The 13,530-nt window shown below is 32.3% G+C and overlaps 2 protein-coding genes across 3 annotated transcripts; one reads left to right on the forward strand and one right to left on the reverse strand.

Annotated features, from left to right (window-relative positions):
- The first annotated feature begins 961 nt into the window (after positions 1-961).
- On the forward strand, positions 962-7,633 carry LOC108321870 (uncharacterized). Its single transcript, XM_017553766.2, has 6 exons — positions 962-1,080; positions 1,209-1,302; positions 2,359-2,460; positions 5,689-5,830; positions 5,913-5,959; positions 7,215-7,633. The coding sequence occupies exons 2-6, from the start codon at positions 1,216-1,218 to the stop codon at positions 7,428-7,430; spliced, it is 594 nt and encodes a 197-aa protein (XP_017409255.1). The 5' UTR covers positions 962-1,080; positions 1,209-1,215; the 3' UTR covers positions 7,431-7,633.
- Positions 7,634-8,864: 1,231 nt separating this feature from the next.
- LOC108321933 (mitogen-activated protein kinase homolog MMK1) lies at positions 8,865-13,041 on the reverse strand. 2 transcript variants are annotated; one of them, XM_017553852.2, is made up of 7 exons: positions 12,948-13,041; positions 12,501-12,759; positions 12,171-12,300; positions 11,068-11,205; positions 10,484-10,816; positions 9,981-10,161; positions 8,865-9,276 (listed from the first exon to the last, which is right to left on the reverse strand). In XM_017553852.2, the coding sequence occupies exons 2-7, from the start codon at positions 12,731-12,733 to the stop codon at positions 9,104-9,106; spliced, it is 1,188 nt and encodes a 395-aa protein (XP_017409341.1). In that variant the 5' UTR covers positions 12,734-12,759; positions 12,948-13,041; the 3' UTR covers positions 8,865-9,103. The 2 variants fall into 2 exon arrangements, with proteins under 2 accessions (XP_017409341.1, XP_017409349.1); XM_017553860.2 differs by lacking the exon at positions 12,948-13,041 and having other exon boundaries at positions 12,501-12,936.
- Positions 13,042-13,530: the final 489 nt, after the last annotated feature.

Raw genomic sequence — 13,530 nt, forward strand, 5'->3', positions numbered from 1 at the left:
AAAAATGTTTGTTAAGTTCAATGTGAGCTTAAAACCTATGTTGTATTATAATTTGATAAAAGACTCAATTGTTATAAAGAAAAATCTAGAAAATAGACACTTAAGACAAAAAAAACATGACAAAAAATATAAGTAACAATTTATCTATTTGATTCAAATCATAACTTCTAATGAAAAGTGTAAAAAAACATACATATTATATGATATATTAAAAAACTTGTGAATTAAATATATTTCAAATAATAAACAAAACAAAAGAAGGTGAAGAGTGCTCCATCATACATAATTTAGAACATTATCATATTCATTTTAAAACATAATTCATATCTTATATAATAATCATTACATATTATTGATAGTAAAAAGTATTTCAAAAAGTATATTATACTTCATTATTTTGAACACATTTAAGTAGCAATAATTTTATCTATATGATTCATGCTATAACTTCTAATAAAAAGTGCCTCCATCATACATATTATATAATATATCAAAAACGTTTTGATCATACATTTCAAATAATACATATAAGAGGGTGAAGAGTTCTCTAAAATGCATAATTTAGAGTATTATTATACACATTTCAAACCATGATTAAATATCTTATATAAAAATCGTTATAAAGTAGTGAAAAATAATCATACATTTCAAATAATACATAAAAGAGGGTGAATAGCACTCTAAAATGCATAATTTAGAGTATTGCCAAAAATATTTCAAAATGTATATTACAAAATAATGTAAAACAAAAATCATTTACATAATTTAGGATATGAAATTTAAAGAGCTTTGGAATTTATAATCGTCAATTATATTTCATTATTTTTAACATCATAAAGAAAGAAAAGGAAAAAAAATGAAATTTTAAAAATATGAAAAGTGCATAATTAAAAGCATGGGGGTAGAAGGAAGAAAAAACCATTTCCCATGTCTAAAAATCTACGTGTATATCCAGCCCCTATAAAACGATACCCATCGGGTCTTACATCAAGTTAAGGCCCATCATGTAATTGCTGCATCTGAATGAGAAGGAGAACGATAAAAGAGGAAACAACCAAACATCTAAAGAAACGAAAGAAGGTATCGAAGGAGGTTTGAGATTTGGAAATTGAATCCCTAATTTGGAGAAACCTGGTCCAACTCCTGTGGAGGAGTGGTGTTTCAATCTGCATGATCTCATAGTGAATTGTGTTGTGTTCAATCCGCAGAGTAACAATGGGGAAAAACCAAGCCTACAAAGCTATGCAGAGAGCCAGGTTGGGCGGTGCCTCCGCCGGCCCCGACGAGATTGAAGACGGCATGGTTTGTACCCTTCCATACTAACCCTAACCCTAACCCTAACCCTAACATAATCCCTATCTTCTTCTGCCTTTACCCTTTCCTTATCACGGATCTCTCCTGACGAAACCCCTACAGCATTTCTAATAGTAGTTCACCACATGATTATGAATGTCTTTGTGCTGGATTTTACACTGTTGGACTCTGTTTGCCCCGCAATTTACCGTATTCGTCAATTAGCATATTGCAATCTCAAATACGATTTCATCCCGAATACTAATTTCAGAACATTTCCGACTCTTTCAATCGGGAACTCTATGGTTTCAAAGCATCGGTCCTCAACGCGAAGTTTAGAACTTGCTGTTTTAGACTAGTATTTACTCATTTGGACTCGTTTTCTGGGATCATTTCCAGCTTCCTTACAAAATATTGTTGAAATAAATTGGGCTGGAAAAGTTGTCCGATGCTTTAACTTTACTGGGAAAATATAACTTGTGCATTGATACTTTAAAACCCTGCTTGAATCACAAATTTTAACCTTTTTTCTTCTTTTTTAGTTTAATATATTCTCTACAAATTTTAGTTGTTAGTGGAAGTAAACATTCTCAATACTTAGTTCAAGGTTTTAAGCTGCGTTCACACTAGGGGGGTCATTGCATTTCATAATATTGCAGAAAGTTGTGAGGAAATACAGCTCATGTGGTTACAGTTGTGGTCGCATTGTACTTAATATACTTAAAAGCCTTGGCCTTGAGGTAGAAATCATGATCACAGTCCGTTTTCGAAACATTAATACTAAGTGAACAATGAATTGGAACTTCATGCACAAGGATCTTTTATCCAAGAATCTTGCATAACTATTCTGGATTTCCTTTTTTTTTTTCTGTTGTTGATGTGATCTGGTGGAAAATTTCATAACTGAGGCATATACATTATTTGATGGGAACACTTCCTATGATGGTCTTCGTTCTTCTTGTGTATTATTATGGTACAGGATAAAATGCTTTATAATGCTTGAATGTTGGATCACTTCTATATTTCTCTTTTACCCTGGAGCGATATTGATGAGGACAGTCGCAGGTGGATGGTTCATTTCATTCACCAGAATGGCATGCAGCACGTTTGGCTAGCCTTAACACCTCTCACACCATTACCTGGGAAGAGTACAAAAAGAAGCAAAAGGTAATCTTCTGAAAACCTTGAATGTTCTCTCTCCTCTGCATTTTTTAATCAGAATGAATTGATTTAAAAAACATCAATTGAATTTTCTTGCTGCTCAATCTTATCCAAGCTACATACTCTAGCTTTTTTATTATTTCAATCCATGTCATTTCTGGTTTAAATTTTGCTTCAATATATCCTTGTTTATAGCAATTATGGATTACTATCTCTGTATTCAATTTGAGGGTTGTTTATCTCATCATTCAAGTGCTCTCCTACTGACTTCATATATTAGACAATTGTGAATCGTGTCTGAAGTTTGGCCCATTTTCCTAAACGAACTTGTTTATTTTCCCTTTCCTTCTCATGTTTTGATTATAAATTTTCTTTCGTGTTTTTTTTCTAATATAATTACATTTTGTTGGAAAGCCCATGTTTGTCATTTGGCATTGTACGAGTATTAGTTTTTATTCCTCATTGTATCGCAATGGTTATACTGTGCTCAAGTTCTTTTATAAAAATTAATCAATGCCTCATTGGGGAACGCTGAATATGATTCTTTCACCCTAGCCACACAGATAAACATCAACACTTAACCAGTTGGCCAATCTTAATTCACATACATTTCATTGCCCTAAGATTTGTAAACTGACAGCAAACCCCAAACATATCCAATACCCGCTCCCCAAATCGTTTAACATTTGATTGGCGACAGACTTAAAAGTGTTAAGTATTTACAGAACTCAAAAACTTTCGACTCATTCTTAATTATTTGTTTTGATCCTTAACCCTTTTTTTATTGCTTTAGTCCTAGGAAAAATTGTTTATGAAAATCTTCTATGCCACTAATTTGACCTTCAAAGTTAACCTTGATTGCATTATCTCCCATGCTATGTTAGAAGGACTAAAATCATAAATAACGTTTATAAAGCATGTTTGAAGTAGAATAAAAAATAGGTCCAGTTGAATTTTGTGAGTTTTTTTATAATAATAGAAATTATGACAATTGAACAAGATTAGAAAAAGGTAAATCATGTTAATGTTTGCAATGATAATTTACCAATTTTCAAATGAGTGATTGACACCAATAATGATAATTAGAGGTTTCAAAATGGGAAACCCGAAAATCCAGTACATATAGGCTTGGCCAAGCCAAGACAAAGAGGTGTAGCCTGGCGATAGCCATGTTATTGTGTGAGAGATTATTCTCTACCCAGGATTGAGAGAAACCCAAGACAAAATAAAACTTGAAAAACTACGTTGCATGTGTAGGCTTTCCTTAGAATTAGGTGTATTTGTTTGTTCTGGTCTCAATCACTCATTCTGAAAATTGGTTAAATTATTCATTTTTAACATCAACATAATTTACATTTTTTTTAATCTTATCAAAGATGGTTCATAACAATCAACTGCACCTAGTTTCTTCTACATTAAGTATGTTATTTTTACCTTAGTCCTTCTAAATAATTTTTTACGTTTTAGTCCCTGGAAATATTTATTTTTGTTTAGTCCTTGCAAATATTTCTTCTTTTATTTTGGTCCCTATAAATATGTTGCTTTTTTATTTGAGTTCCTGATGACATCGTATGTTGATGCAACACTTTTGGCAATGTCAGGATCGTTAATCTGCCAATTTTGTTGATGTTGTAACTTGTATGTGGTGATGTCATCAACATTTTAACTTTGACAGTAAGATTAATGGCGGGAATGATTTCCAAAAAACTTGCGAGGACTAGAGTAAAAAGAAAAATTTAATGACCAAAAGACCGCTCTTTGCAAGGATGAAAAATGTAATTAAGCCTTCTCTATATATGTAATACAATGACAAAAGGATTTTTAGATTATCTTATGAAGTTTTCTTTCAGGAACTGAATTAATTTTTAACATAAAATTATAATTTGTGTAACCTGAAAACATTAGAAAGAAATTAAAGTTCATTGTTGTATTTTTTTTAGGCTTATAGAAAAAAAATATACTATATTCATTGTTTATTTTTTTATTTTGTTTGCTATTTTGGATTCATTAATATAACTAACTAAATTGTGAGAATGTTATATTTTCTCTTGTTTATGAGACGTGCATTTTTCTCTATATATGGGCAAATGACAGACCACTCGCTTTTGGTTTTTTAGAGTATGTTGCCTGTTTTGTGTCTATTTGGACTAGATTCTTCATAAAGACTTCGAGATAAAGAAAAATAAGAAAAATTAAATTGACTTCTCTATAAGTTAAAATTAGCTTATGTGCATAAGTTAATTTCTAGAAGCACTCATGTATAACTTCTCCATAATTTTATTTTTAACTTGTTCATTAGCTAATTTTAGCTTATGGAGAAGTTAATTTCATTTTTTTCCTCTCCTGGAAGTCCTTCTGAAGAAACTTGTCCAAACATGCCCTTTACTGTTTATTAGTACATTATACAAATCTTGTTATTATGAACCACTTGACAAATTCTACTAACCTCCCAAAAATGTCACATGACACTGCGATTTTGGTTTCACATGACTATGGATATCCCCTATAAATTAGTTGGATCTGAGTTTGTCTGTGACAGAAAATGTTGAAATTAGTTGTAGGCAATTGAAGTAGTTTTGCTTAGAAGTTTTCTATGGAAATTAGATTCCAGTCTGTGTATTATCTATCCTTTTTTTTTCTCAAGGCTCTACTGCCATCATAAATGTACAAGTTGTGTCTGCGTTTTATGAGGAAGGCAGGTCGTTGTCATTTGATGATAAACAGTACAGAGAGGGTTATGGTAATGTTTAAAAAAGAGGGAGTTTTTTGTCATTTGGCCGCACCATAACTAAGAGCCAGCCTTGTAAGCTAGCTTTACTATAGCCACTTTGAAAGCAAGCCATTAGTCTGGCAGCTAAGAAACTTTATCTTTCTCATTAACTAATTTTTCTCATTAACTAATTAAGGGGCCATCAGGTATTATCTTACACGCTTTTCTTAATATATGATTGTTTAAGTCACTCCGTGGTCCCCTGAAAGCCATGTATGATCGTGCTCATTCCAAGGAAATATTTGCCAAAGACCTGCCTCGTTAGGTTATTTTATAGCTTTTTTGTAGTGTGTGGCTAATATATTCTGGATTTGCATTCTTTCCCCTACTTTACTAGTTATTTCCTAAATATCAATGCTTATCTTAATACTCCATGTATCAATATTCTAGGTCAATAAAAGTGTTTTAAGTTGTGTTTGTTCACGATATTATTTATTGAACTTTATTTGTATTTTATATACTAGGAAGAGGAAATAAAAAAAGGGGAATTGGAAGCAGATGCAGATAGGATGATGAGAGAGTACAGAGCTCAACTAGATGCTGAAAGGGCTCGTAAGCTTTCCCAAGGAAGAAATCACTCTAGTAGCAAGTCTAGACATTCTAAAGGTATGTGTGGTAAAGTTATCTTGTGTTGTGCTAGTACTTAGCTTTTAATTTGCTAATTTTGACTGCATATTCTAATTGGCAGATAAGAGGGACAAAATTTCCAAGAAGCACAGCAGCAAAAAGAGAAAGGTGCTTTTTAATTCCGAAGACATTTATGTTTAACATGGATGAAATGAAAACTTGTTGAATTTCGTGTTTTTGTTTGCAAATTGGAAATAGCATAACTCTCTCTTTAACTTAACTAAGAGCTAGTGATTGTCTTGTCTTTGCTTTTAGTTTTCATTGACCATGCTTTTGGACTAAATATATTGAAGGTACAAGTTGTTTGCATTAATGTTAGAAAATTTTGGAGGCTTCTGAGTCTTCTCTTTAAATTTTTTTAAAAGGATAAATACGAAAATATTCAGATATTTCAGTCATTTTCAACTTTCATGGGTAAAATATTATTTTTTATGGAACGCATGCTTCAAGTGGATTTACAAAATAAACTAAAATGAACATTGAGAATGGCTGAAACATCAAGGGGGTTGGTTGTTATATACCCTATAACATATTTTATCTTCTTGAGATCTGGACTGAAGGTTATGATGAAAATTGTGATTATTCTTTTGTAAAAGAAATTGATGTTTCATTGTTGCATCAACATATTTTATCTTCTTGAGATCTGGACTGAAGGTTATGATGAAAATTGTGATTATTTTTTTTAAAAGAAATTGATGTTTCATTGTTGCATCAACATATTTTATCTTCTTGAGATCTGGACTGAAGGTTATGATGAAAATTGTGATTATTTTTTTTAAAAGAAATTGATGTTTCATTGTTGCATCGTGTGTATGTGCCGCTTGTTTGTCAATTTTCTTGTACGATAATAAAAATATTTGTAATTAAAAACTTAATTAATGTAACTTGTCTGAAAATGTAAAGCGGTTGCTAAATTTTATGTTAAAGTTAGAGAAAATGTGTACATAAGAAGCACTTATAGAAATTAATATTTTTTTGATAATTTTTATAATGTTGTAATTGCACAGTAGGAACATTTACAATTTTTCATCACAGTAATTACTACTCATGAGTAGTTTCTTACATATCATTGAATCAATAAAGTTAGTGGTAAAAGAATGTTCACACATATTACAAAAGAGTAGGCACATTATTTAATGTTATAGATGTCTATGCTTGACATTAACATTAACTTGTGTAAATGTGCGGCTGACTGAAATCGTTGGTTTCAATTAATATGTAGCTTCTCTTGGATTGTTATTTGCGTAAAACACCCGTATCTTAAATTAGTACTTTGTTCAAACAATGTCGATTGACACTTGATGTATCCGTTTGTTATGAATGTAAGCTTTTTTATGTATCCTCTTTACCTCTACTATTGTAGCATTCAAGAAGATCTTCTGCATCTAGCTCCTCTTCATCATCTTCATACTCTTCCAGCAGTGATGAAGAAGAAAGAGGATCAAGGAGGTCCAAGTCCAGGTCTAAGAGGTCAAAGAAGGAAAAGAAGCCCAAGTCAAGAAGCAAGGATACTGGAACGGATAGTGAAGATAATGGTCCAGTTCGTCTTTCAAGATTCTTTGGGAATGTTAAGAGTTAATAGTGTCTGAATACTTGGTCATGTATCATAAAATTATTTTATGCAAATTGTACACTGTGGGCAGCTTCACTCTTATGTTCAACTTATTCTTTCTTAACAGATTTGTAATCTTGTATGCCATTTTGTCTTCTATCAATGTGTGAGATGGAGGGGATCTTTGAGTTTCGATGACTATAAATTGAATTATAGCGTGATGTTTAACGGACCTCACTGGTTTAACCATATAAAACTATTAGTGGACTCAATGGAAAGGGAGGGAATACAGCACTAATTTGCAATGATTTATTATCGTATAAGTGTATAGTTTTTCGTTCAAGACGTTTATATGTGCCATCTTAAAATTATTTTAATGGTTTTATAACAGTTTTAAATTTGTCGTATATTTATTACTTTTACAAAGATAGCTGTTGTAATAATAACTGTCACCTGGTTAAAAGTTTAAAATATCCTGAAAATTAGAAAAAAAAATGATAGTTGGTAAACGAGTTGTCAAACCGGTAAAGGAACCTGTCAATTTCTTTTAGTACAAGAATCAACTGTTTTAATTTTTTTTATCAAAACGTTTTCAGAGTATATATAAGTAAATAATGAAAATACAGATATATTGGCTTTAAATTTATATTTTAAGATGTGCAATACGATAAGTGCTAATTTGCGTTATATTTATTTTTATTTAAATTTATCTGTAAAACTCCGAGTCAATCAAGTTGATTAAGAAAATGATAAAAGAATAGTTTAGACTAGACTACTTTTGAAGATATTGCTTATTTAATGCATATAATCTTTACTAGTGTACCTGAGGGCACTAATTTCTATGGGTTGATAAAAGAATGTTAAAATAGTATTGTTTTTGTGACGGATTTTTTCTTAATCCATTCTATTAGATAATAAAATCTGATAAATGACATTGTAAGATAACAGTGGTTAGAATGGAACTGAATTTGACGAAGTCAATTTGGGGGATTTAATGATTTAACCCCAAAACTTAAGCTCTGCACCTTCAAGCTTCTTCTGTTCTAACGGTGTTCTCAGTAAATGTATATATTTTTTCTGGGTAAGTATAAAATACTGTAATCAATCAACAATGCCATTGAAAAGCGAGCGTTGTAAATAAAGCTGCTCATCTCTATGTTAAAATCAAAGGCTCGAAATCTCCGTTACACCAAAATCAACCAGTAAAAGCCAGTTCTTTACTGGTTGAACTAAAACAAACCACCCAGTTTATCTAAAGAACAAAGTTACACATTTATTGACTTATCGATTGACTTCTATTTTAGTTTTTACTAGTTGAACCACCATAAACTACCGTTCTTTACTTCACTAATTAAACATTTTTAATGACAGATAAATGTGATATTAAATTTATAAGTGTAGCAGCACAAATAACCTTTACCAAGGAAAAAAGAAAGAATTTCAAACCCATAAGATCATAAATTTGAGACCGAGAAAGATTTATCAGTTGGCTCAAGCCAATGAATTGGGACAATAATATGAAGCAAATAAGCCAATACAAACACCTTATGATTGTTCCAGTCTACCAATCATGCCTCTGAGGGAAACAATTCAACTCCAATATCATCTGGTTTCAGATGATAGATATATACACAAAGACATCCCTTGATCTATGGACACAGACATCAAACGATCCAAATCCAATGACAACATGACTATCACTACTGCTGATACTCAGGATTAAATGCTAAAGCCTCTCGGTATATCAGTTCTTTCATCTGTTCCTCAGTCAAAGCATGTTGTTCAAAGTCAAAGCTAAAAGGAGTCATGCACACAGGTTCATCACTGATGTCATGCAGAGACGTTAAGTACGGGTGTGCCAGTGCATCTTCAACTGCAAAACAAGGTAAATCAAGGAACGTAAGCACTAGGATAAATATTTGAATTTTGAATGCCGATGGTGATGCTTATGAGACTAGTATAAAGTAAAGCATTTGTTTTGTGACAGGGGGCATTTGTTTTGTGAACATGCTTTATATTTTCCTTAATAATTACAAAATGTTTTCACCATCTATACAAATCAAGGAAACAGGAGATAAAGTAAAATAAGAGGGTAGTTTACAAGAGAAAAAAAATATATCAAAACAGAACATTTCTAAAACACTTACTGAAGCGACAGAACTTCTACTACTTATTGAGAATAGATATCACAAACTCAGATTTTATGTTGTAAGAACACAAAGACTAGAATACAAAGCCTACCCAACTAAAGAGAAGTTACACCACATTAGTTAATAAGCTTAGCCAAATGCAAGAAAAGTAATAGAAACGTGGCACATTGATAGAATAGTTTAAACAGATAAAATCATGCACATACAATTTCTGAAAGATATATAGTATATAACCCAATAATTATATGGCATCTCCAAAGCTAAACAGAAAGCATTTATGGCAAAGTAGATTCAAATTCTCAACCAAATAATAAATATTCAAATAGAATTTTAACTAGTACTCGTGGTGTCAAAAAAATAAATATTTCATATTGATAATATTTAACCTCAGAATCTGAGACTCAAACAATGAAAAATTGAAACTTACCAGTAATCCTTTTTCTAGGGTCAAAAGTTAACATTTTCTCAACAAGATCTATAGCTTCAGGGTGGACATGTGGAAACTTTTCTTGGAAAGATTGACGGTGGTAAGGAGGCAATTGCCTAATGTATCTCTTAGCATTTTCATTCAGAAACCCCAAATCAGCTTCTGAAGGGGTGCCAATCAACTGCAAAGTAAGAGCATGTCTGTTATACACTGATTTCAATGCAGACTGTCATCAAATTTGAACTATATATAGACCATAAGAATAGAAAAAATTAACATTAGAAAGCATGTGTAGATTTCAGTAAGAATTTCGTCATTTTGGTTTAGTGGTCTGACTTTACTCAAGCATGGACATGATATAATGAAACTTAACCTGAATACAATTAGCTTTAATAATGTGTTAGTTCCAAGTCTGGAAGATTAATAATTTCAACCATAAAAACAAATGTGAATCAATAGTTTTTGGATGTTCTTCTTATAATAAAGACTGTTGAATAAGTTACCTCCATAAGTAGACGCAACTGATGCACGTGATCTCTGCCAGGAAACAAAGGCTTTCGATCCATCAGTTCCATGAAAATACAACCAACAGACCATACATCAATTGCTGCTGTGTAATCAGAAGAGTTCAGCAGAAGCTCTGGTGCACGGTACCATCTTGTAACAACATATTCAGTCATAAAATCAGTTTCAGAGGTAACTCGAGCCAGTCCAAAATCACAAATTTTTAGGTCGCAGTTTGCATTCAGGAGAAGGTTGCTAGGCTTTAAGTCCCTGTGCAGAACATTTGCAGAATGTATATACTTCAACCCTCGGAGAATTTGATACAGAAAATACTGTGCCAAGAAAAAAATTTATTCAGGTGTCAAGGATAAGCTTAAATAAACTCCACAAACAAACAAAAAATGAGACAATTATCAAATCATTTCCTCATGACATGGAAGATGAAACTGAAGAAGTACTCTATTACGAACCATTTAAATTTGAAAGATTTTCCAAAGAATTTATAACCAATGACAATGTGATAAAGTATGCAAATAGTTAATAGAAACATGGGCAAAATGTAAAAGTGTATATAAGCATGTACCTGACAATGCTCCTCTGATAACGCTTGATTTGAACGAATGATTTGGTGCAGGTCAGTGTCCATCAATTCATAAGCAATGTAAACATCATTGAAGATCTCCCTTTGAGGTGGTGGCACTATATCCCTGATTGCAACCACCTAGAAAATAATTACAATAGGCAAACCCATATAAGAAATAGTAGAAGAAATATTCTTACTGATCTTAAGTTGTTACATATAATGTCACAAAGTTATTTGTCCCACAATGTATAAGAAATATGATATGTACGCACATTTAAATGACCTAATAATGAGCACTTATTTTCTGTTATCAGAACTACAACAAGACAAAAAGAGGCAGCCCAGCTGTAAATGCAACAATTCAACAGAACACGTGTATGAAGCATGTTCGCCCAATTCATTTCACTGGGGACTCCACAAGAAGCAAATAAAAATAAGCATGTTCGTCAGTTCACTTCAATCAGGACAAAGCCAATAAAATAAGTAACGTGTCTGACATATATCTCAGCCAGCATCAAAATCAAATGCCAAAAGCAATTTAAGAAGAACAAAAAACGCATGCATTAATGCTGGACAAAAATGGTAAACAAGTGCATCAAGATTAAGGATAAGATGACAAACTAATCAACAAAATTGTCAGGGTATCAATCAAGAACAAGCGTCTATCATCAGTTTTCCCATTGGACACAAGTTTATGTTTCCCTTCAAATGTTATGAATTACCATCTACACCTGGGCACTAACACTGATACTTATTATCTACTCATTATCATCATCAATAGGTTTACCGACACTAACTTAATGCATGCATGCCACATAAAAATAACAGGTGCATTTAGGACTCAATGTCTCCTACTATGTTCACACGCCTCATCATTGAACATTCATTATTCCCTCAATTCAAACTAAAATTGTTTCAGAACGGAAAAGAAACACTTTGTATAATTGAATTTGAATCTTTCACATAAAAATAAGGATCTAAAGTGGAACAGATAATTACACCACAGAACAGAAAAGATTAAACTTACACAACAAGACTAAATCAAGAAAGCAAGAAAACAAACAAACAACACCATAAAGCAATCTCAATCATTACTCACTAACGTTTTCATGATCCATGTGACGAAGCAGCTTGATTTCTCGGAGGGTCCTCTTGGCGTCAATCTTGTTGTCAAACGCATTCGCAATCTTCTTGATGGCAACATGCTCATTCGTCTCCGAGTTCAAAGCCGAGCTATTCACACACAACAAAAACAAAAACCAAACAAAAATTTCCATCGTCCATTCCCAACCAAATAAAAAAGAATCAATCTTTTTCTTACATTCAAGAAACACATAAAAGAATAGAGAGAAAAAAAGAACATTAAAAAAGAAACTATCTTGGAGTGGGATTCGATTTGCAAAGAAATAAAGAAGAAAAGGGTAAGTGAATACCAAACGATGCCGTATGCGCCTTTGCCGATGGGCATGATGGGTGGCTTGTATTTGGCGGTGACTTCGAATATGTTCCCAAAGATGTTGTATTGGATGAACTTGCCACCGTGACTGAGCGTGGCCGGAATATTGTCGATCCCCATGGCTGTAGGGGGCTGATGGGGTTCTGGATGCGGTGCGGCATCCGACATAACGGTGTCAGCAGGCGGAGCAGCTCCTCCTCCTCCTTCCATTGGCTGTGTTCTCTACTATCTTGCGTCTAAAATTGAAAGAAAGAGAGAAGAGAGAGGATAAGAGATGGTTAATGAAGTATGAGTTGGTGGTGGAATGAATATATTTATAATATGTATGTGGGAAAATGTTGATGATGTTTATGACAGTGGAAGCGGTGATGCAATCGGTCTTATGAACAATAGGATTAGAAGAAGAGGAAGAAGCAGAATGAACCTGATTTGTGTGAGGGCTTTTGGTCAAACAGATCTGTACTCTCTCTCTCTCTCTCCCAACTTCTGTAAAAACTGTCATCTCCTTCTTCTGTCAATCTTTTCTTCTTTTATTCATTTTTTTCTCTCTTTTTTTTTTCAATTTTTCCTTTTTTATATATTCATTTTCTTACATTAATCTTGTTCAAGGCAGGTTAAACATTTATTATCAACATATTTTCTGTTCTTGCTTAAGAAAACACTGAAATTTGAATTTAAAGAATTTTATGCAAGTTACTTCATTTCTCATGATTTAATTGCTCTTGATAAATTATATTAGCACACAATTTTGTTTGATAAGATTTAATCTTATTTCCTACTTTGGAGGACACCTTGATTGGTTGATTTAACAATGATCTTTTACTATAATCTTATTTTGAATAGTTCAGGGAAGAGTTGAGTAATATTTGAAGGATTAAAAAGTTTACTAAAGATGTGGCTATTAATTAATGTTAATTTTTAATTATTAGGAGTATTCAATAAAGTACATTAATGTTCTATAGTTAATGATTTTTTAAACACTCATTGTCAAGATATACATGTAATTT

The sequence above is a fragment of the Vigna angularis genome, chromosome 1, assembly GCF_016808095.1.
Source record: "Vigna angularis cultivar LongXiaoDou No.4 chromosome 1, ASM1680809v1, whole genome shotgun sequence".
In the NCBI taxonomy this organism is placed as follows: domain Eukaryota; kingdom Viridiplantae; phylum Streptophyta; class Magnoliopsida; order Fabales; family Fabaceae; genus Vigna; species Vigna angularis.